A 25,478-nucleotide genomic window follows, 5' to 3' on the forward strand; every position below is an offset into this window, starting at 1 on the left:
TAAAGCACTAAAGTAAAGTAATAACTCTCTGTAACCTGTTAAGTAATTTTTATAAATTTGTACACTGTTTCCAAACGCAAGAAATTAACATTCCAGAATTTACAGCGTTCAATACAATGTGTACTTTCGGATATTACTCATTTAAACTTTTGGAAAGCTCATTAAATTCCGGCATCAATGCAAAACTGTCGAATACAGTTCAAACATCCTTTTAGCCGTGTATTATTCACGAATCGATAATGGCATTTTCGCCATGAACCCTGCCTTATGCCGTCCCTGGTCGTTGTCCCTCGATCAAGATCCTGATCCATGCCGGCCAGTCTTGCCGCGCCAGCGCGATCGAGAGGATCGATGCTGCATAGTTCCAGCGCATCGGCGCTCCGATTCGAGAAATCGAGTACATAGTGATCCTCAATAGAATTAACCGAGATCAATAACGAAGTGGATTCATCAGTGATGCGTGTCTCCATTTGTGCAATTACTTGCCGGATGTGTCACGTGGATCCGCTGCGATCTGCCGGAGGTTCTCGGATTAATAAATTCGCTACCGCGGCCGAATTAATTCGTTTTTCCCAAAGGAATTGAACCCCTCGGGCGATATTTTTTCATTTTTCCCATCGTACATCTCTACGCCAAGAATCTATCAAACGGTTCGGTGCTTACAATTTCATTATCGCGCGCTGAATCATTTGGGTGTATTTTTGGAGCAGTGACGAAGTGTATATATAAAGCTTTCTTGTCCGCGTCATTAATTCGAGATTAAATTAATGAGCGCCGATTAAGGGCTTCCTCTTCTTCTCGCGAGATCACGGCTCACATTGCTTTGAACGACGGCTTATTACGCTCGATTTAGATTCCAATTGACCGCGTAACTCGCACGTATCTGTACGATACTTCGTTAAATGTAACACTCGAATTCTTTCGACTTATCTCCGCGCAGAAGATAAACAGCCCGAAGTCAAACGAAGCAAAATCCGCTAATTACATGGGTTGATTCATACACAGTGCCCTGACAAGTGATTCATATAACTTCTTTCCGTTCGGCTACGAAATCTTTTCATAAATGTCAATCAAGTAATTTTTTATCTATACACCATATATCGGGCTTTATCAATTCCGTAGATCATCTCGGATTACAAAAAACAAATGCGACTCTCTGAAATAATTAATGGCATCAATAAAAATAGTTAAAAAACCGAGCGGACTCTCGAGATCTACGATATCTTCAATCCTTTAATTTTTTTCGATTAATCTCGCACAATGGCGAGAGAAAGGCGGAACGTTGAATGGCGCGCGGCGCTTTTTATTCGTCGTTCCGTTAATATGTTAATTCAATTTATCTCGCGGCATGCAACGCGCCCCATTCATCTCTGTCTATCGCTCGATGTTTACATCCGTGTTCATTTCCCTCAACATTCCCTCGTTCTTCCGCCGCGCGTTAGTTTTTCCCGCGGCTTTTCCCGCTCGCAAAATTGCATCCTCGCATACATCAGCGCGGCTGTCATGCCTTTCCGACATCGTGACTTTTTCAGATCAGAACAATAATATAATTATTATTCCTTCGATCCTGGGCTCCGGAATTGTGTTGGCGGTTAGCTTTCGAAAGTTTAAATATTTGGAATCTTATGAGCTTTCTCACGGATTTATACAATGGATATAATATGTGTTACGATCTTCGTTAAGACGAGAATTGAATCGTCAGAGCACTCCTGCATTATCCCTGCAAATTATAATTCACGACAGATTCACGAATATTAAAGCAGATAAGTTCGAGCTCGCTGCTAGTTTCTTAAGGATACTCTCTTCGAGCTTTCGTAATTCCCATGTTATTAACGTAAGTCGAAATTCCTCGCGAATTATGTCGAACTTTCTGTCTCAAAGTTTAACTAAACATGTCAACTTGCTTGTCCGGGAACTGTTAATAACATTACTTACGTGCGTTCGTGGGTGTGCAAAATGATAAAATTATAAGCAATTATCGGAATAATAGAAGTTACAAAATTGAAATTCCCCCATCAGTTTCTATGGCATAGAGATCTACGTTCGACACAACAATTACTCCTTATTTATGGCGGCGGTGCAGTGTACGACTTAACATTGCACAAAGATACCGAGATCGCATTCTCTCCATCCTGATAATAGTGCATAATTTCACGTGATAGTGGTGGTACGAGATAGTGTGCTGGATCCTCTTTGAAGTGCTACACAAGGGGCTGCAATTACCGTCTCGCGATACGCGACGTCGCTGCCAGTCCGCCTCGCGCGGATCGCGGATGAAAGGATGCGATTAACGCGGCGATTCGCCGTTACGGGACTGTGAAATTCGCGGAACGACGTAGCCTAGTCGCGGCAGCAATTCCGTAACGTACTTCTTTACGCGATATCGGAACGGCGCAAAAAATAGAGAAGCTAGATCGATCGTCCGCCTCGCGAGCGTTCGTGAAATCGGCCACGGGACTATCACCGGCTGGTGTCACGAAGCAATCAGTGTACCGCGAAGTGTACCATCCCTCTAAATTGCGGTGTGCTTTCTCTTTCTCTCTCTCTTTCTCTCCGCACGATAACGGCACTCGGCTGCCCGCCGATACACCAGTCCGCAAAAAGCCTCGCAAACGTACAATTATGTCTGCAGTCTAATTGGAAACAATGCCATTGTGTACGATTGGAGAAAGTTTAGAAGTTTTAGAAGAGAACGTTACCGCAACAAACTTTATTGCGTAGTCACCGAATGCATCTTTGGACATTTTTTCTACCCATCAAATGGAACATCTTGAAATAACGCAACAGACGACGCTTGTTTCAGTCTCAATTATATGATCAGCGCGTAATGACAGTCTGAGCTGTAAGCGAAAAGGACTCTACGCATCTGGGATTTATTTCACGTGTGGAATTTTTGAAAATTCGCCAACCACTCTCCTTCACAAACTCAGCATTTCGCAACATACATATCGTCGCCGAGTTTACTGCAATTCTCACGCGGACACGCGCTGCGAGAGGTACCGGTTCGGCTCCGCGGTACGATGTTACGTACCTTCTACGGTGAATTTCGCGGTACTTCAAATGGCAGTTTCCGCCGCAGAGTAATAGTTTCGCAGCTTGCCGCAGCCACGGATTGTTTCTGCTCCGCTGGCGCGGCGCGTTTCGCTAATTTGCTTCGATAATGCTCGCTGACAGAACTCGCTGTAAAACCGAAACTGGGTTCCTGAATTTAAGGCCGCGCGACAAATCGCAGCGGTAAACAACGTCCCTTGTTCATAGTTACAAGAGACTGACATTGTGCGATCGATATTGTAAAAGTGTATTCAAACATAGCGCAATGCAATAGTAATTATTATTAGACTGCTTCTCGGTGTACTTGAGCGCACGCTTTGAAGAAATCGACAAAAGCTAATTTCCTGTCAAGATAATGACGATTTATCGGAAAAAAAGCCATTGTATCTTTATTTTATGTTTCTGATTGCAGCGATTATTAATGAGTCATGCACGAGTCTACACGTGTCGTATCTGAGGATCGATAATTAGCGCGAACGAAGTTACGCTAAAAAGTTATCGTCTCCGTTTACCGATCGCAATCTCCACATCGGCAACACGACGAAAACACCGAACCCGTACTTATTTCCACGTTCCACGCTGCGTTGCGTGAGCAAACGAAGAGGCGAGGGCACATCTCTTCCACGAATCTCTTTTTCGGGAATTCGTCGGTCGCGCGTAAATCCAGCGTGCAATCCACGGTGGAGCAATAATCTGCGTCTTCGAGGAAACCGGAGCCGCGGGAAACCGTGCACGGCCGCGTATGAGGGTAACCGGCATCGACGTCGAAGGACACCGCGAGAAGTTATCCTTTGCGTGGCGAATCGCGTTACAACGCTCCGCGGGACCGGGGTCGGGAACGGGGCACCTTGGCGCGCTTCACGTCGGAAGAAATGCATCGAGCGCAGCTCCGAGAGGCGCGCTCGTGACTCGAAGAACTCGGATGCTGGTCGGACGGGAATTCAAGAAGTTCGTCGCGCGCGTCAAGGAGAATCCATACGGAGCGCGGCATGCGATAATGCGGCTCGACGTTGTGCAGCCGTCGGAGCGAATCCGCGACATGGTGCTGCGGCGAGCGGGAGAGGATTAGAGATTGCAAAATCGATGCAATTGACAATTGTACCGTCGATGTCGCGCGGCATTGACTGCCGGAGAGATGTTTCTCGGTTAATGCCGGCTGCCTGACACGGAATTGCACCGCGTCGATCACGCTGCGTGACCTGGAATCGTCCGCATACGCCGCAGCGGTCGTTTATTGAGGATAATAACGGCTCCTTCAACAGATATAGGAGATACGTAAGTAAGGTGCGTTCGTAAATAGTCAATGCGTACTTCTCACATATATATGAGATTGCCAGATTCCAAATTTCTTTTTCTATATATTATTGCGTGTTTTACATGTAAAAAGTTTTCTCTGAATACTGATTATTAATAATTTACTTTATAATTATCATATCTCTAATATATAATTTAGCTATTTAGCGCACATAAACATTCTTCTATCATCAATTAATAATTTATTATTCAATACGTAAATTCTATTATTAATTTATTTCTACTTTTCATAAAAAAGTTCCTGAGTCATGCAGGGTTATTGTAGCCTGTATAAGGAAAATTCTATTCACTCTATTCTGAGAAAACTGTAAAATAAACTGTATTTATATGTACTTTTCGAAATACGAAGATAGATGTTTCGGATATTTATCCGGTATGTTTATTCTGGATACACCGAACGACTATACGGGTTTGGGGTTCAACGTACACATAACCTACTCAGTTGCATTAACTTTAGGGATAGAATCGGCTTTGTGGTTAGTAGTCAGGAACTGCGGAGGATTTGAAGAGGAGGAGGAAGAGAACATTTAATCGTCCCGTTAAGGAAAGTGCGATAGTGTGTAGGAGGTGTTTATTTCAGTAATCAAAGCTTACGCAAGCGATGATGTAACGGTGCAGTAATAGATTTTTTTCTCTAACAGTGTCACCTTGAGATTAGTCTCTTCATCCGAAAGCGTTATTTAATTTTGTATGAAATTATGAGAGCAAGCAATAATAATATTCTTTTATAATTGATGGGTAATGCAATATTGGCCAATAAACAAATAAATAAAAAATAATATAAAATAATAAACATGATAAAAATAATACACACGTGATAAAAATAATGCAACCATCTCGCGATTCATTAAAAAAAATATACTGTTATTTAAATTAATTCGAATTATTTCATATATCCAATTTCTCTCTCCCTATATTTATGATATCCATTTTACCGTTCAAATATTCCGTATCACTGCGATATCGTATCATGTTGAAAATAAAAGCACGGTAGCTTCTGTTACAGTACAATAAAGATAGAGAAGTGGTAATTTTGCATTAATGAGTTAAATCCCTCGGAAGAGATAGCTGAGTGAACGTAACGATCGTGCTTGGAACAAATATACATGTATTTGCGCGTACGTGTGCGTATCCGTATTGTGCGATAAAAAGCGTATCACTCGCGTTGGACGATTCACGCGCTTCGCGCTATTATCAGCATGAATGAGTCTCGCAACACGAGTCCAACGTATTCGTTGCTATTAGTGTGCGTTATCTACGTGTGAATGCACTTGCTGCCGATCGTCCGTTAGCTTCAGGCGAGACAGAGAGAACGACGGAGGCGAGGAGCGGCCTATAACGAGCGTGTCCGGTTCCAAACCGAGTTCAAAGACATTCTTCCGATGCGAAGAATTAAACGTCATCTCGTTCTTGCATTTTAGTGCCTCGCTTTAGCTTTAGCGCACCGATGCATTCTGTCGATGCCCGATGCACTTGTGATTTGTGCTAGGGGACGATAATAATTCCTTACATTGTTTGCAAAATTGTATTTTTGTGCATCATTTATTTACCGAAAATTAAAAGTTAAAGTAATTTAATAGAAAAATTTGGCATATATATATATATGTTTATTTATAAATTATATCATTTAATATTCTAGATAATTAGCCATCTTTCATTATGTTAAATAATTAAAATAATTCAATAGTTCTGTCGGTACACGGTAATCAAAAAGAATTGCCGCTCGAAAAAAAACTCAACGTAAAAAATAAAAAAAAAATAAAGGCGAAAGCACTATAAACTCCATTTTCACACGTGGTAATAACGAGCAAACGTAAATTAACCGTGTGTGGAAAAAAGCAAGATGTTTAGCTTTCCAGTGCGGCTCGTGACATTTGTTTGTCGTATGGTTTACTTGTCGAAAAAGTGAGTCTCTTCTGGCAGATTTCGTATGTCGCGGGGATAGGAGAAAAAATAAGAGAGAGAGAGAGAGAGGGAGAGTATGGCGAGAACAAAAGAATGGGAGGGAGAAGGGAGGAACTGGGTTTCAGAGGGGTCGCATATGCAACCCAGAGCGAAGCGACCTACGCGGAGAATGTTAAGATGAGCAAAAAGGTTGCAAAGTAGGTACTTCTCGGAGCCGCCCGCGTCGTAAGACAACTCTGTCTGAAATCAGAACTTTTAAAGCTTATGAAGCGCGTATACAATATATGTATTACCATAAAATAATAATAATAATCGGCAATGGCAAACCACCGAGAGTATGTCTTGCCACGAAAACTTCTCTAAAAATTGCCGTTCGAAATCGGCGTTAAACTGTAAGTTCCATATACAATGTGTATAATCCAAGTGCGCAACACATGTATATGAAGAGAAGTCACCATGCTCGGGCACGAGTAATAGGACTGAGTATTAATAATTGTAATACCATAACATATAAGCGTATAATTTTCCTAATATTTTATGTTAGTTCTTATCTAATAAACAACCATAAAAATTATTTTATTTTCTAATAATTGTTACTGTATTTTTTTATATAAACAATACTTTTAGAATTTTAAAATAAATTTTTTCAAACCACAAATATTGTGTTGATTTATTTAAACTAAACTTCTACATTATGGACATTATTATTATGTTTATCTATGTATAGAAAAGTTATGAAATTGTGTATTCTTTCATGAGTAAATACGGCGAGTCCTTCGAAAAACTTTTGAGTGCGTAGACCCCACGTAGTTGCGTTCGGGTTATCCACCCTGAAGGCAAATCTGTCAAAGACGTGAATAGCCCAACGGTTTAGAAGAAAGGAAGAGGCGAGAGGATTGTGAAAGAGGGCCGCGCGGTTTCAGAGACCATTCGCCGGAAGGGACCGGTATACACTACCTAGAAGAATGGTTAGCAAAGACGCTAGTGGTCGGACAAAATCGATATATCGTTGTCGAAGAAATTATATCTAGAAGAAAGAAGCATGTAAGGTAGCTCGCGCGTCTCTTGAGCAACTAAGAATCATTCAACGATATGATCTTGATAAGATTCTCAACATCTGATTTTTGAGTCTGCTAGAAAATTTGCGATTTTCAACTTGATACTACTTTAGTACTGTCACGTTAAAAATATGCAAACAAACTTCACAAGAAATACGTTAAGTTGTAGGCTAAGAGATACAATGAACTTTACAGTTGAGCAAACTTGCAAAGCTATTTTCACACAAATTTCTATTTTTGAATCGCAGCTAAAGATAGACGGTGGACTTTCTCTCTCTCATTATCTTTAGAAAATTGCGTGGAAAACTCAAACTGAAGCAGTCTCGAGCTTGATTTATTTCGTTGCCTACGGCGCGTCTCGTATTATTTAATTCGAAAATAATAATCGTACCTAATGATGACATGCGCGATGTTAAAATCGAATATCGGCGAACGCCTCGGGGAATACGAGACGCGCGCTGCATAACAACTAATAGTAATACGAACGGCAGACACACAACGAATGGCGAATCTGAATTATGAGCGATACGAGATACGCGATTGGAAATCGCCGCGCGACAAGTAGTCGTCGGAATGACAAACGAACGGCGGCGAAGTCGAGTCGAGTCCAAGGCGAAGGTCTTCCCGCGCGGCTTCAAAAAGTCTCGGCCTGACCGCGCGGCACTATATCGACCAGATAATAGAGGGTCATTAATCTTCCTAAAGGATCGGTGCTCACCTACATATCGCCAGATAATGTTGCTGCTCGACGGCGCTTAATCACGTACGCATACCCGCGCGCGTGTATATGCTAAACGCACGTAGTGTCCGATCCTCGATAAGATTGCTCTGTCGTGCGCGCTACGAGACGTGCGGTACGTTTTATTACGGCGCTACCGCAGGAAACGACCGTGTCTTCTGGCCTCTACACGAGAAGTATCGTCGGTTGAACGAAGTAATTGACAAAACACCCGCGATTACGATTGAGTACCCTGAAAGCTGATTTCCGCGCATGTAAGTGTCACCGTCCGCACTAAAATGATTATTCCTTCTATGTTTGTTGTATTAAACCTTATTTTAAAATAAAATAAAATAAAACATAGATCAATAGTTAGAATATCAATATTTAAATAAAAGAACTATAAAATTTCGTCAGAGTATTTAGTTTCTCTTACATTAATAAGTAAATTAGTTTCTCTTACATTACAATAATTTAATTATTTGTTTCGCGCGTCAGTAAATGTTTCCGGCATGTTGGTAAAGCGCTCGATTAAATTGCAACAACTTGTCATGCTTGAGCGAATAATTTTCTCATTTTATCTTAATTTTGGTGTTTTCAGAATAAATTTCGTAGAAAATACAACACGAAAATGTATTTCGTTTACATGGACGTTCAATATATTTTATTACAACGATACTTAGTAAACAGTTAGTTGTCTCTGTTTTCGTTTTTTGGTCGTTATGCTCTTCCTATAATTAACATCATGAGAATTGAGAATATTCAAAACTTTCAAAATAGAAAATATTTCTCGGTAATATATCCTCCCAATAATGATCATAACATACAATTGATTAATCAAAAACAAATTTCTATATCAACTAAAAGAAGATACATTTTTAATCTATAAGTATACTGAGATTAATGGTAGGAAAATTTATACGTATTTTTGCACCTCTGTCTTGTGCATGTTATTTATTACTTTCAAAAGAGAACATTTAATAAAATTTACATTACAGGCAAGATAAAAGATAAAGTTTTGATATTTTGTATTAAATCTTTTAATTCTGCTGCATATTTTTCACTACCTATAACAATATCGTAAAACTGAAATTTTATGTTTTAGTTAGCTTACAATTAGTCTCACCAAATTAGAAGAAATTCGACGTAACGGTAATGCCAGCGTGAATAATCCGGATGATCTGTAAGTCAACCTTAGATGGGAAGAGATCAAAGATCTCGTCACCCGATTAATTGAAAGGTTAAAAGGTTTAAATAGCGTGCATAGTACCTCACGCTCGGCTAACGAGTCAGTTCCCGATGTACGTATTCGCTTTTCGCGATCGTAGGTCGATTACCATCCCTGGTTTTTACGCAATCGTGCCATGGTCGTTAAGCCCACGCGATCATTTTTGCATTCCATTGTCGTCTCTACCGACGATTCTAACACGCCGCAATTCATTCGGGAATGTCAATCGATGAATTATGTATATCCGCGGCACCGATTTGTCGCTGACATCTTGCGGTTCTTTATAGAGTTTAAGAATTGCGTTTTATGAAAATTGTGAGAGCAAATCTGCCAGAGGTGTTTTGCGAAACAGAATTTTCTCAGGCTATAACTGTCTCCGCATAACGTGCATAGTATATTACGAATGTTGTTATTGTACCGCAAAACAAAAAATATATAATGATACGTTATGTATGCACACATATATGTTAATATATATTATATAATATATATAATAAATAAACAAATTATCATATTTACACGTATACTTACATTTAAAATAATTCAAATTTCAGTCTAACAATAACTGTAGACGGAAGCTTATCTGTCACGAGATATGTCCTGCTAGAAAAAGTTACATGATATCTTGCTTCTGATGCCCGTATTCCCAACTGCTGCAAGTCGCAGAGAATAGCATTGCGCGACAGTAAATACTGAGGGCTCGCTAACGAGACAAAATTATGAGTTGAATCGCGACGAGGGCCTACGGACGATAAATCGCGATAATCACCGTAGATCGTATAGTCACCTTCGTGCATCGCGTGTTAGTGCGCGCGTAGAGGATTCGGGTCAGTGCATTCGCGGAAACACCTGAATTTTCCAGTACCGTTAATTACGTTAGCCAACACACCCATGGCTCGCGTTTCTGGAGGTACATACGGTAAACATTTTTATCGGGAAAACTGATATTCCCCAGAGCACAATCTTTACTCTCATTTGCATATTACGCAATGACATAATTAAAGCTTTTTAATAAAAACATTTTTGAGAGAGAAATTTATTCTGATAAATCTTTTTCTGTCGCGCTGCTTTGATTATCTGCGCTTCTATTTTTTTTTTACTTTATTTTTATAGCCATCGTTCTCTCTCGTTGCATATTTCATGCAACATGAAAAATAAATCTATTGTAATATTTTTCGAAGAGCGATACGAATTTGATAAAGTCACAGAGAAATCCTTTTTTATGTGAAAAACTTTTAGCACGTGCAAATGCAAACAAATTCAATTAGGATTAAATTAATCAAATCATTTTGACCAAACGCATGAAGACGTACGATTCTGCTGATTTTAAGGTCAATTTAACGCCGACGTCACCCATGCCACACATGATTCACGCATGTTTCGTTACGACGGACGCGGTGGGTTACATTAAACGTTATCCGCGATCTAAAAGTAGCATTCCAGCCAGGGGGTTTCAAAGCGTGTGGTTGTGTAGGAATCATTAGAGCGCCAGAAGAGCTCACGGTAGTACAGCAGCGAAGCCGGGACAGTTTAATTCAATTTACGCCGCTCCCGCACGCGCGGTCTTACTGCCTCATGTGAATTGCATCTATCCTCCCCGTGAGGTTTGACGATGTTCGCGATCCCGAGCGATTGTCGTTTAATATTTACTCTACGCGTTCGCCGATTTTAACGCATTGTTGAATTATATCGATCTATCGATGCACCGATGGCTATCGCGCAACGGATTGTAATTAAATGCAATAAAATCCACCTCCCTTTTTACACGTTCGCGAATATTATCCGATTACATAGCTGCCCCATACCCTTATCGCGCATCGTTTTATGAATATTTATCGCCAGGTCGACCTTTATTTTTGTCGGGCGATACATTGTCGCTGAAAACCGATTGTTTACCGAAAATACGCAATTTGCAATTGATCCGGTTGTTGTTTTCCGATAAGCAGTACGATTTCTCGTATTTTTATTCGCTCCATTATGCATTTAATAACCCATCATCTGTGAGCCAGGTTTTCGCAAATTAAATTTAAATCTTGTTAATTATACAAATTTACATTATCGACATGCGTTAACGCGATCTCATTAAAAAAAAAAAGTAAATCGTTGGTGGTCAAAATAAAAACGCATTTATGAAGAGTATAAATATTACTTTTGGAAATTTGTTTATACTTCACGAAGAATATGTAAAGCGGAAATCATGGAAAATTTGGATTTTTACTTCTTTCATAAAAAATTTATCTAAATTAATTAGCGCGAAACTAATCTATTTTAATTACTTCCTTTGTATATTTATATAAAAATTAAGATAAAAATCGCCTTAATCGATCTAGATAAGATATTAATATATAGATACCTATAGCTAAGCAACTTTGGTGGATCATCATATTTTATAAATTCAATTTTACATGAAATAGAAGCTACAAGCTTTAAATGAATATTTATATATTTTAACCAAGAAAGTATTACTTTCATTACTTACAAGTTTCTCAGCATCGATAATATTTTCCTAATAATTCACAGGGCGCTATAAACTTGCAAACTCACTTTACGAAGAAATAATGCTGTTTCGTATTACCCCCCAGTCTCTATGGGCATATTAAATTCCGTTAATCTCTCGAGTTTCTTAAAGATTCCATGCACGATTTCCTCAGAGCGAACACATTATAATATTTAATGTCCTCGAGCCCAGGAACCGAATTAATTCAAACCGGATACCGGTCAGCTACCGGAAATTCTACGAACGATAGAACGTGCCTCCAATGTCGGTAAATGACGGTGGCGTCGGATCGGCGCAATCGTTGTGGAAGCGCGCCTTCTGCTATTTATCGCCGATCGGCGAGATTTCCAGTACGTGGTCGAGTTCGAAATAGCGAATTTTGCCGAGGAGAATTTTAATCCTAAACTTAACACTGTACCTCGTAAGATAACTCTGATTCTCGTATAGCCTAGACTCGTACTTTTTTCCATTTGCGGAATTAAGTGTCGTTAAAGTGTTCTCAAGCTTTACGAAAATTATATTTACCGGGCCTTTTCCAATCTATTATTATGATCTCGTATCTTTGTCAATTCACTGGAAAAACGATAGTCTGTGCTGGCCTTTGCAAATTAGTTAAAATGGCGCATAATGTGCATGTGGAGTTCAAGCGGAAACGTAGCCGCGGCGGTATCATTTAGCCGATTTAGCGGAGCACGCACGTAAATTTCGTGCAGGTTGAAAAATTAATGAGGAGAATCGCGTTCTTCGTCGGTCGTTTCTACGAGTTTGAGACTTTATTACGTTGGATTTGTGGGAATAGTTCCTGCATATAAACCGTTCCTAATAGTGGATAATTTTTGGTACTCGCAAGCAATCGCATTGCAGGAGCAGTCTCTAAAATTTAACACGAAGTTAATTCCGTTATCAGGACTGATAAATTAGTCGACTAAATAGTCGATAAATTAGTCGACAAATTGCACTAGTTCCTCTCCACTCTCAGTGTCTGAATTTCTGAAATAATCGTGCATCTCTAAACAGTGATGCATTTTTTTCATAAACATCATAGTTGCCTATTAAAAAAATATATAATTTTTCATTAAATAATTATCTCAATAATTATTTCGAAATAAATCGATATTCTATGCTGCTATAGGAAAAAATATTTAACGTTTTGAAAAATTATCTCACGCAGAATATTTTTACACTTTTTTTTCATATAATTTCGAGAAATTCTATCAAACTCAAATTTATAAAATAATCTTTCGTTATTTCTTCATTTTTCTCAATCATTTTTTTGCCACAATTTTTATATTTTAAAAATATTTTTATTTCAGGATCTCTTCGTGTCACCAGTACCCCTTCCTACTCTCTTCGAGGAGACACGACTAAAATGCCGTTTTGCGATAAAAGATGAACGATGAAATAATCTCGAAGTCCAATGTCGGCAGCAACATTCCTTTCGCCGACGAGGATGCGATCAACGTGGACGGCGGCGTCTCTCGTCTGGTCACTTCATGGATCACGTCGAAGAGGTTGACGAACGCCGAGGAGGACACGTGTTCGCGGAACGTGCAGAACTTCACGACCTTCCGGGCTTCCGGTTTACCGGCGATTGCGAGGCGGGACTTGCCGACGTCTGACGACGGCAAGATGCTCAATCATCGGCGGGAGTCGTCTCAGCAACGTTACGCGCGTCAGTCGTCCGCTCCGAGGACAGACCAAAGCGAAGAGATCGAAGGCATTTCGTCGCGCTTCGAGAATGCGGTGATAAAATACCAGAAGCCAAAGCCACGTCCCAAGCGACAGATCAGCAGAGAGCGTCAGCAACAGCAGCAACAGAGCAATTGCTCGAGCAGCGACGAGAGCGTCGCGAGAAACAAGTCGAAGAGCACCAGCTCGATCGACACGCAGTCGGTGAACAATATTTTGGACGAGTACGAGGATCTGGACTATCGGAGATCGTCGGATCTCAGTGACGTCGGTAATATCAGCGTGACAAATTTCGAGGCGATAATGATGGATCAACAGAAACGGCAGCAGGTAAAGTCGAAGCAGATTAAGTCATTGTCCGGCGCAAAAATTCAGCCTAAATCTATTCCGACGAGGGAAAAGATTCAACCGGTGCTAAAGGTGAATCAGCAGACCCAAGTGAGACAGCGTTCGCGGGACAGACAGAGAGACTCTAACAAAGGACACCAGCAAGATACCTGTTGTGTTTCGCCGCCGGTTACAATGGACGAGATCGAGAGCGGTCGCTCGAAAATGCCTGAGATCTTGCTGCGCAAAGGAGAGGTCCAGAAAAGGGTAGACGAATGGTTAAATCAAGCGCACAGTCAAAACTTTCCGGTAACTCCACGTGAAAAACCATTGACGAGGTCCAATAGCAGCGCTGAGCAGAAGAGCCAGCGAAGGTACCGTGGTCAGGATTCACGGTCTCGATCATCCATCGACGAGGCGAGGGACAGATTGAACGGAGGAACCTCGTCGAGTTACGACGATCTGACTCGTGTGAATCGAAGATTAGAGCGTAGCAGGCCGGAGAAGGTTAACGTCGGTGTGAACACTAGTAGAGGCACGTATAAGGAATACTTGGCGGTGAGAAGTAAACAGCAGGATTATGGCTTCAACGCTCAGTTGTGTGCCGCGTCGTTAAGATCCGGAGATTCTAACCCGGCCTCCAGGATACCTCAGAGAGGACTTCTAGGTTCGAGCTTCAAGTCCAGACGTGTCGAAGCGGATCTTGAAGAGAAAACTACCGCCGCGAGTAGGATTATGAATTTGTCAAAGGCGATGAGCGAGTCTGATCACGGTAGGACGACCGTTAACAGCAATTCAAAGATGAACGAGGTGTCTACTGGTACGACGACGACGACGACGACGTCAATTATTTCCTGCAGAAGGCCGTCACTGAAGCGTTCTGGAAACAGCGCGGATGAAAACTGTGCGGCGGCGACGGCGGCGCACTCGCTTGTTAAGGAGGAGATGGACCCGACGTGCGAGCCAGGCCCCTCGAAGGGCCTATCGTTGCCCGGAGGCACTCTTAGTGACCAAGGCGAGCCGATCTCACCAAATAAGGACGGAGAAAGTAGGCGGCCGTCTGCTACGGCGAGCGGGCCGACGCTGCGACCCGCCGCCGCCGATAAAACGGTTGAGACGGCCTGTAAATCGACGGAAGTGTCGACAAGATGTGCCGCAAACTATTCGCGAGGTAGCTCGTCGAGGATCGCTTCGTCGGCGGAATCTGACCGGGTCGTCGCGATCGAATCGCCGCGACGCCGACTTCAGTTTTGCAGCGACATCCGAAGGGAGTTTAGATCAATCGATCAATCACGACAGGAGCAACCGATTTATGGCTCGGCTGTTAGCGCTCGTGTGCGGGCTCTTCAAGGTCAGGTGGAGTCGCGCACTCCGAGATCCAGGTGTCACCAAGTCGCAGGGGCGTCGATGGAAGTCAGAAGGCCCGCGGCCTTGCCGCGCAAGGATCTCGGTGTGTCTCCCTCGCGAGACGCTGGATCGCAGGATCGAACGAGGATGTCGATTGGCATACCTTCGTCGAGCTTCAAGCCAAACAATCGAGCTTACACCGCGATCAGTGATTCGCAGCAACAACCGAATGAGCAGAATGCCACAAGATCCAAGATTGCTGTCTGTGAAAATGTTCCGTCCGTTAGAGTTATGCGTTACGCCTCTCCCGATCACGTGGAAAAAATTTACGAACGTAGCTTGCAACCGCAGGTGATCCACACAGATAATCTCGAATCAATTCTTCGACCTTCCCTGCAAGCGTCGCCTTACGGTGAGAAGGTCGGCGTTTCTAAACTGGATCGAGAGTCAACTGTCAAGGAAACGTCGTCGACGTTCGAGGACGAGACGTTCGACAAGATTGGCAAGTCGCGACACGAACATCTCGAGACTATCGAGGAGGACGATCGGAAGAGCGAAGGCTCGGTCTGTAGGTATCCGGAGATCGGGTTGAAACAGTGTCTGAAGGTGCAGAAGAGTCTGCCGAATGGCAGGTCGAAAGAATCGGCGGACAAGCGGGACAAGAGGAAAGACAATCCGATTTATGTTCAGTGGAATCAACAGCAGCCGGTTGTTCTTAATGAGCCCGCGAAAACTTTCGCCACTTTTCAATCGGCGTCCTCTTGTCAGAGTAACGTTAAATCGAGTATCAGGTCTCGATCTCCGGAGATAAAAGAATCCCGAGGTCATGAAGAGATTAGACAAGATCCAGACGAGTCGACGACAATCCTTCAAGATCTCGTGGGTTACGAGGACGCGTCGCGAGAGGATCAGAACCAACTGACGATCCATTCGCGGGAGAACAGCAATTTGTCGACCGCTACAATTCCTGTGGATGAACTGGAGAGTCAGGCAGGCTCGAGATTGAAGACTGAGATTGAAGATCCTTCTCGAAATAAACTTCAGTTCGGTGAAAAGTTACAAGACCGCGTAGTTGAAGAGAACGCGGTAAAGAACGCCGACGAACGTGGTGCGGTGGTCAACGAAATTCTCGTTAAGAACCTGCAGTTCGAGCAGGATCTGCCGGAAAATCCGGTCGAGCAAACGAGATCGGATCACGTGATACAGCAGGTGAATTTTCACAATATTTTGTGCGACGATTACGAAAATGAGAAGTTGAAGAACAAGAAGATGTATATGACGAAGGAAGAAATGGAACACCGGAGGCTAATAGACATGTTGAAGAGAGGGAACTTCGAGACGCTGAAAACGGTGAGTGATACTTTATAATTTTTTATATTAAGCTAATAAATTACGAGAGTTTAATTATCTTCGTTACAAAGAAAAAATATGAATATATATAATACAAATTATGTGAGTAGTATAGTCTTTAATAAACCGTCAACAAAATAAATTGCTAAATTATACGATTAGTGAGTCATTTATCAATACATTATCAGCATCAATAATGAAGACAACATGCTGTAGATTAATAAATTTCCAGCCTTTAAGGAAATTTAATTATAATCAGATGTTCTACTAATATTCTTCTCCTTTCTTTAGTACTGAAACATATTTTATTTAAATAGAAATGCCTACAAAATATTTAAAGAAATATAACATTGTATTAAACTATGCATTGTATAAAGCATAATTTTTAAAAGTATTGTCAATTGTTTAAAAGTTTTGTCAATGCATGTATATATGTGTGTTGTATATATACATATATAATATAATACCATTTATTAAATATCTTAAAATGATTGATAGAATTTTAAAAGTTTATTACTTAATTAACAATATGATCTCTTATATCGTCTTGTAATCGACTTAAAAGAAATTAACTGCATCGTATGACTGACACTTAGGTATCTAAAGAGATTCACACATTAGTCGGAAAAAAATGAGATTGTCCGCGATCTCGATTTCGACAATCAGTGAATCGACATACGATGCACAGTTTGGTATCGTATCGTATCGATTGTTTTTGCCGCCACAAACTATCTCGTTTTAATCGCGATAAAACTTGCCGACAAGATCTGCCTGACAGTAACCCAATAATTACACATGCGCTGCTACACGATAGTAGCGTGCGACGAATCCGCGGCTCTTTCGGTAATTACAAGCTTAACGAATAATCGATGTTGTTCGTTTCGTTCGGCTCTTTATTCCGATCTGGTAACAAATACACCAAATTGCCATTAACAAAAACCCCAATGTTGTTTACGTATCACCGCGTTGTCAATGAATGATCAATTATTTAACAATGCGAATTTTAACTTCCTGAATTGCGGCAACGCGAACGGAATTAATCGAGCTAATTATGACATAATATAATGGAATAAATAGGGTATTATAATATCGTATAGAATCAAAACCAATAATCATTACAAAATTGTTGAAAAACAACAATTGGTCGTTTATAGTCACAACGCTATTATATCTCTAAAAATAATTATTCCTAATTATTTCTAATTATCTTTAAGATTAATTGGTCCTGAATATAATCATATAAGTGCACATAAAAATAAAATATTAAACTAAATAATACACACTGAAAATTCTGAAAATAAATATTCTTTAGTATAATCAAATGACACTTGATTCCAATCTAATCTTATCGCGTTAACGCGTTTCACAATTTATTTCAGCTTGTTTAATTATTCTCTTTATTCGTAGGTACTATTTATCGAAGTTATTATTCATTTATATGTATAAGCAGTTTATATAGAGATCAAAAGCAATTTTGTAAAGCATTTTACATCAAGCTACCTATGTTTATGTAAGTTGTGCATAAAAAATGCATCGCTAGTAAGGTTGAGTATACACATGCAAAGCATCGTCGGTGGAATAAACTGTAATTATATATGCCTCTTAGTAATGTATGTAGTTATCATAAAAGAGGGCTGTGATGTAATGTAATTATCAAGTTTCTGCGTTGTGGTCGCCGTAAACGTGATGTAATGGGGTTTGCGCGCGTGTCTCAGTATATCAAATTCTCCCAGAGGGAGTGATATTTCACTCCCGGCGGAATGTAGGGTGCAGAAGGATAATTCGCAGAATCTGACTTGAAATAGGGATACGCGAAAAGCACCGCCGATATTTCGCCATCGATAGCCGATATTTTGATATCGGTGGCACGTTATTTCATCGCGACGTCTGTTCGCTCGGTCGACGACACAAAAGACTATATTTCTACATCCGATTATTTCTTTTCATCCAAACTAGAATTCGCATCCCGTCACTCTCGCATCCCGTGATGGACTCGAGTCTCAATACACGACACAATAACTATAGTAAATGTTTAATTAAGATACTGCTAAATTATAAAGTAAATTATAAACTAAATTATAAAGTAAAATACCGTTAAACACCAGTTTGTTACAAGATATCTTTTGATTATGTCGATAACCCTTCTCCGCGTAGCCTAATATTTGTTAACAAAAGTCTTTGATTGAATTTAACATTGTTCTTTTCTTATTCTATTTTGCTTTCGTGAAGAGTCGAATGAACAAAGGCGTAAGAAAAGATTGAATTGGTCCTTATAAATTGATGTAATCTTTGATACTTACACATAAGCATCTAATTTACGCCATGTCAGCCATGGACCGCTGAGGTATGTAATGTTTTTCGCAATAAATTTAATTATTTAAATTAGATGCTTATGTGTAAGTATCAAATATTCCATCAATTTATGACCAAATCCTTGGTTAAAAGAGTGTTTTGACGATAAATCAAACCAAATCATGGTCGTATTGTCTTGATGATTATAATTGTCAGTATGGAGTCGATTAAAATCTTTTTAAAGCAACTGGCGTGAAACGGTTTTCAAAAATGTGGAAAAATCTTCTTCTGGTTCCAGATGCAAAAGACGACAGGATACATTCCACAATTTTTCAGCACACTGATGATTGTTTGCTTTCCGATATGTAGTGGTAACGTCGCAGTTTCTATATAAAAAAACATTAAAAAATAATAAGGAATTGTATGCGGAGTATAAAAATTGTATTATAAGGAATATAAAAATAATTTCGAATAGTACATAATATGTTCTTACGAATAATACAGTCCAGTCTCGTTGGCTGCTTTTTCAGCAACTGAACAATATATTGTTGTTTGTGCACCTTGTACTACATTTTTACAAAATAATCGCGTCCAGGTATTGTAACAAAAACTTGCACCTCGAAATATTGTACGATTACTATGCCGTGATATTTCGGTCGGAATCATACCAGGATGTAACGAGTATATGTTTATCCCGTGAACATTTGCTTCTAAAAATCAAAATTTTTGTGTAAAACTCTATCTTCAGCGTATTTTATCTTTATTATAATATAAAAAATCAATAACGATCGATCAATAATCGATTGGTAATTGTTAAGTATTATTTAGCAGGTACTACTAAATAAATGTAACCTATCTCAATCCATAATGTTACCTCCTTTGGCATACCTTTCAATCGACGAGCAAGTTCCTTGGTGAACAGAATGTTCGCTAATTTACTTTGTGCATAACTTTTAAGTGATGCATAAGATTTTTCCATATTAATATCATCGAAATCTATATCAGCTACTGTAACAGAATACTTCTGTTACAATTTTAATTTCAACAAAAACTGGACGTAAATAATAAACATTCTACTTTATTTTTAAAGCCATCAGAATATCATGCTTTACATACAAATATGTACAATAGATGAGACATTAACTATTCTGCAACTGGGAGAAGACGATTGCATTTTTGGCAGTAACAGAAGTGTCAAAAGAAAATGGCCAAGATGGTTAACTTGTAGTGTCGTCTCATTTCCATCCTCTGTCTTTTCGTATGGAGACGCAGCCACACCGGCATTATTTATGAGTATATGAATGGCTGCTTCGTTTGTTAGCAAGTTCTTAGCGCAATCTCTCACGCTCTTAAAACTACGTAGATCCAGAAAATAAATCGTAAGTTCGCCTACGTCATTTTTATAATCATCCTTTGTCATCCTAAAAGTAGCCAGCCATTGATTTACATATTACATCGTCATTTACATGCATCATGTCATCTACAACATGCGAAATAGTTTAATTAACCCTCAATTGCCCTCGTACGAGACGAAATATGAACGCTGAGTTCATATTTTATTTTTTTTAACAGCATAGATGTGGCATAAAAGTTGACTCTGAAACTTTCTAACTTTTTACTTACAACCTTCTGGATTTTATTTGTACGGTTGTTTTCCAAAATTTCGTTACGATAATTTTTAGATTAGACTTTGAAAGTGTTAGCACGCGATAGGTATATCTGATTGTGAGCGTAGCGCTCATGGCGAGAGCAAATACGTACAGTCGACGTATTGCCAAACCTAAGCTTTACTGTGGCAGATCGATGTATATGTCTCACCCTCTTGTTCTTACAAGAGTTACAAGACCATAGACGTATATAATAGACTGAACATTCTCATTGGAGAGCTTCAAGCAAGATTTGAAGGACAGAAGATATGCTTGCGGAGACGCTTTCCTTTTCTAATTGTGACAATTATATACGTCTATGTAGAAAACTGTGTTGACCTAACAATGAAAAAACTATGTGGCAACGCCGCACTAATGTGTGCATTAATATAACAATGTTACACATATAGGCGCAGCAATAAGGCACTCATATACGAGAGCACAAAAGTTCGTTTGCTGAACAAGGGCAATAAAGAATTAATATAAATATAGTTTCATAAGAATATGGAAATAATAAATCAAAGCAAATATAATAATTAATTTAATGGTTTCTTATGATACAAGTTTATTATTTATTATATATTTACCATGAAGGTGGATTGCTCTTTATATCTTCAACAGCTTTATTTGTCTTTTCCATATTTCTACAAGCCAGAATTACTCTAGCGCCTAAATGCACATGTTATTAATATAAATGTGTTTAAGAGAATATTTTTTATTTATAGAGTTCTAAAAAAGCTTTTTATAGAATTCTAAATGACGCAAAGATAACCGAAAAAGAGCCTTTCTCTTATACATACTATATTATCATATGATTATATAAGAATGACATGTGGCACATCGTCTTTTGATAAATAATAAATTTATATTTCATTAATGATATGTAATATGTACTAAAATTTCAAATGTTAGAGTAACTTAAATTAGCATTTCAGTAAAATTACCTCTCGCGTATAAGTCTCTGGCAGTCTCCTTGCCGATACCACTACTTGCTCCCGTTATCACAACAGTTTTGCCGTCAAGACGTGCTTTACTCGTACACATTTTATTGAAAAACCACATTTTAGGATGCTTCTTTATCAACAACGTTACCAATATGCGATTAACTACTTCTATTGAAATTTATTCACTATCGATTTCACTGAACATGCTCTGTTCGATCTTGTAACGTGTTTGACGTTCGTCGTATATCTACACGCTCACGCGCGCGTCTTCGTGTTCTTATATAGACTACATAAGGTTAGCAGCAGGTAATTATTAAATCTACACAGATCTTAATGTATAGAAGGAGAACTACTTTCTCTTTTCAATAATATAATTAGACTCGTGAAAATGTCAACGATTTAAACGGCGAATGCGAGTCAGGTGCGGGACGTGGTGCGCAATAAAACTTAAGACATGTATTCAAATGTAACAGAAGCTTTCTGCCTTGAGCTATGCAGGAATAGAATCCTTTTTCTTAATAAATGCTAAAGATGGCTCAAAGGAAGAGCCGAAATGTTCGTTACATTTGAATACACGTCTTAAGTTTGCGCACCACGTCCCGCGCCTGACTCGCATTCGCCGTTTAAATCGTTTCTCTTTTCAAATATAAGGTAAATGTCCCAATGGCCGGACACGTCCTAGTGTCCGACCACATTGGAAAATAGTATATTGTGCACCAAGGGGAGAAAGCAGCATTTTTCAGACGAGTGTGAAAAAGCTTTCGGCTCGAGGTGCACACGATATTTTTCACAACACTTTTACGGAAAGTTCGACTTCCATGCCTATAGAGAGGGGCGAAAGTGGCCATTTCACGCCAGGGCTTACTTTCCTCCCTAGGAAAGAAAATTGATACTTTCCACTCGGCATAGCGGGCGGAAAGTAACCACTTCAAATATATGTTTCTTTACTTGCGCACCACGTGCCGCGCCTGACTCGTACAGCTGTTTATTAATTTGTTGATATTTTTACGAGTCTAATGACATAATTCAATTCACGTAGATTGAAACATGCGTTTTTAACTATTATTAACCGGTTATTGCGATAAATATTACCATATGCCTCGGTAGTCGAACTGGTACGACGCCTTTTACGGAATGAGGGAGGTTCCAGGTTTGAATCCTAGCTGAGGTAATATTTTTCGCAATAAATTTTTTACAGTTTTTTTTAATGAATTAAATCGCGTCGATTTAATTCCAGGGAGGAAAGGGTATTAATGTTCCAACGAAAGCTGTGTTTCAAGTCCGACAAATAATCGGCGCACAGTTTATTAAGTTGGAATATATATATATATATATGTATATTATATACATTGTATTTCGTTACTTCTGTAACTATTAATTTCTATACTTGCACACCACGTACCGCGCCTGACTCGTATAGCTGTTTATTAATAAGGAAAATTACTTTCTCTTTTCAGTTACACGCACGCGACACGCATGCATCGCGCAAAACGTTCAACGATCTGACATAAAGTTTTACATACTCAAAAGAATAATATTAACTTCTTAGCTGCTTTCATTTTTTTCATTTGTATAAATATTATAATATGTAATGTAATAGATAATAAAGAATATGTAGTATAATAATTATAGTTAATACTGATTAGTAAATTAATTAACAAAAGAAAATTTTCTAACTGATATCTATATAGCTATGAAAGTAAATTATATGTATAACAGTGAGTAATAGTCTGATTTGCACAATAAAGTCTTATCTATAAATCAAGAGACACTTAATTGTTAAAAAAATTTATCTTATTATGTAAGTTATAAATTAGCGATATTTAGATATCATGTATAGTTGTCGAGAAATTTTTATAAAAATAGTGTATAAAAAAAGGTACGTTATATTTTTTATCAAAAGCGAAGCTTATTAAGCTGATACGATGATTTATTCATTCCGTATTCTCGATACGAATGAATGGAGTGTGACGAAAAATCGCATACACGACATATATGTATACACATGCGCATACACGATATAATTTATACATCACATCTACATAACACAGGCTTCACTTTTAACAAATCTAAAAAACTTCATTCTTTTGAAAAAGGCATATAAAAAAGCAATCAGGGTATCGGCAAAGGAACAACAATGATATTTCGACATGCTTATATGCTTTTTAAAGAGTCAGTATATATTATTTTATTTTCATAAATATTCTTTTAACATGAATATCTTTTTACTTGTGAACGCTACAATATCTGTATAATACCATAATACCTTTATAATATGTAGAAAGACTCACGGTCTTTCGCGAAATCTCGACTGTACACATTGGTGTCGACTCTACCCGTATATATGTATGTTTATTTGAGTTTGTACGCGGCTTTATAGAACGGTGTGCCATGTAAGTGTGTATACGAACACCGTCGATCCGAAAGTTGGTCCAAGCGCGCGTGTACTCATCGAATCTCCTCTCTCCTCTATCACGGAAATTTACGAGCCCAAGCTGTTCGATGCAATTCACGAGGAGCGAATATGACGCGACGTCTCGAGAGTTTGTTCACGAATTTCGCTGTCCGCGAATCCAATCGATTGCATTCGCGCACAACAAAACGCGTAGTTGCGGCAAACGCGGCGATATGCTATATCGATATCTCAAATTGCCAGCAAATAACTGATACAAACAAATCGTCACTGGCCTGTAATTAATATTTTTTTCGCAAAATAAAAAACTATTACAATTTTTGACATGTTCACGCAACGAAACTTTTATCGTAATTTGAATGAAGGAAATAGACACTTTGAATACTTTGTAGTAATAGCTACTGTATAATTGCGTAAATCATGCGTGATTACATAAACATCAAAATCCACTTTCAATCATTTATAGTTCATGTTAGATCTTCGATTGCTATTCTGTTCAATATTAAAAGCTGTATAATTTGATGTATGTATGGTTAATATATACGTGTCTTATTTAGGCGTGTATTCTTCGAATATTAATGTATTTCTTTTTTATATTACACGACGTATAAAATTATAAGTAGTAGTTGATTTTGTTCTTTGACACATCGTCTTAAGGAAATAATACAAAACTGGCATGTATATATTACGCAAGAGTGAACTCAGCATTGGCATAGTGTGTCTCGAACAGTGTTCTGTCCTTGTCTGGTTTTCTTGATCAGCCTGTACTTCATCCCCACTCCATCTTCTCCACTTTTAACTACGCTGTGGGCTAGACAAGCAGAAGAAAGAAACTTGGGACTTCTCTCTCTTATATCGTTCGCCTACCGTGGATTTCAATCGTTTCAGTTTATATATATTTCAGTGCTCTAAATTGACCAAAATCTGCGCTGATTTCGTCCGCACATTATCAATTATCTGTTGTGCAGACTATATAAGAACACGAAAACACGAGCGAGATTATTCGACGAGCGTCAAGCATGTAGCAACGTTAAGCATGTTACAAAATCGAATAGAGCATATATTCAGTGAAATCGACAGTGAGTGAATTCCAATAGAAATAGTCAATTATATATTGATAACGTCATAGATAAAGAAGTACTATAAAATGTGGTTCTTCAGTAAAATGTGTGAGAGCAAAACACGTCTTGACGGCAAAACTGTTGTGATAACGGGAGCAAGTGGTGGTATCGACAAGGAGACTGCCAGAGACTTATACGCGAGAGGTGATTTTACTGAAAAGAGAATTCAAGTTACCCTAAACCCTTTGAAATTTAAGTAGATATTATATAGCATTGATGAGACGTATAAATTTGTTATTCATTAAGAGATAACTGCCAAATGTCATTGTTATACAACCATATAACGATACTTCATAAGAACGCTATATATTCATTTCTTTACTATAAATATTTGGTTTTTTCGATTATCTGTGCTTTATTTAGAAATCCATAAAATTTTTAATTTTTTACGACTTTATAATTAAAAAGTATACCTTTAAACATATTCGTATAAATAACGTGTGCATTTAGGCGCTAGAGTAATTCTGGCTTGCAGAAATATGGAGAAGACAAATAAAGCAATTGAAGATATAAAGAACAATCCACCTTCATGGTAAATATATAAATACGTGTCATAAAAAGCAATTAAATTAACTATA

General features: G+C 38.9%; 1 protein-coding gene across 1 annotated transcript in view; it reads left to right on the forward strand.

The window, feature by feature from the left end:
* Nucleotides 1–366: 366 nt before the first annotated feature.
* The window catches only part of LOC112463553, a gene marked incomplete at its 3' end in the record, with an annotated part of 178,821 nt that continues 153,709 nt past the window's right edge, over nt 367–25,478 (forward strand). The window contains exons 1-3 of the mRNA XM_025030000.1: nt 367–523; nt 2,020–4,335; nt 13,085–16,484. Of these exons, the coding sequence (XP_024885768.1) occupies nt 13,161–16,484 (3,324 nt within the window). The remainder of the gene's footprint in view (nt 524–2,019; nt 4,336–13,084; nt 16,485–25,478) is intronic.

Source organism: Temnothorax curvispinosus, unplaced genomic scaffold (genome assembly GCF_003070985.1).
Source record: "Temnothorax curvispinosus isolate PA1 unplaced genomic scaffold, ASM307098v1 QBEX01013430.1, whole genome shotgun sequence".
NCBI lineage: Eukaryota > Metazoa > Arthropoda > Insecta > Hymenoptera > Formicidae > Temnothorax > Temnothorax curvispinosus.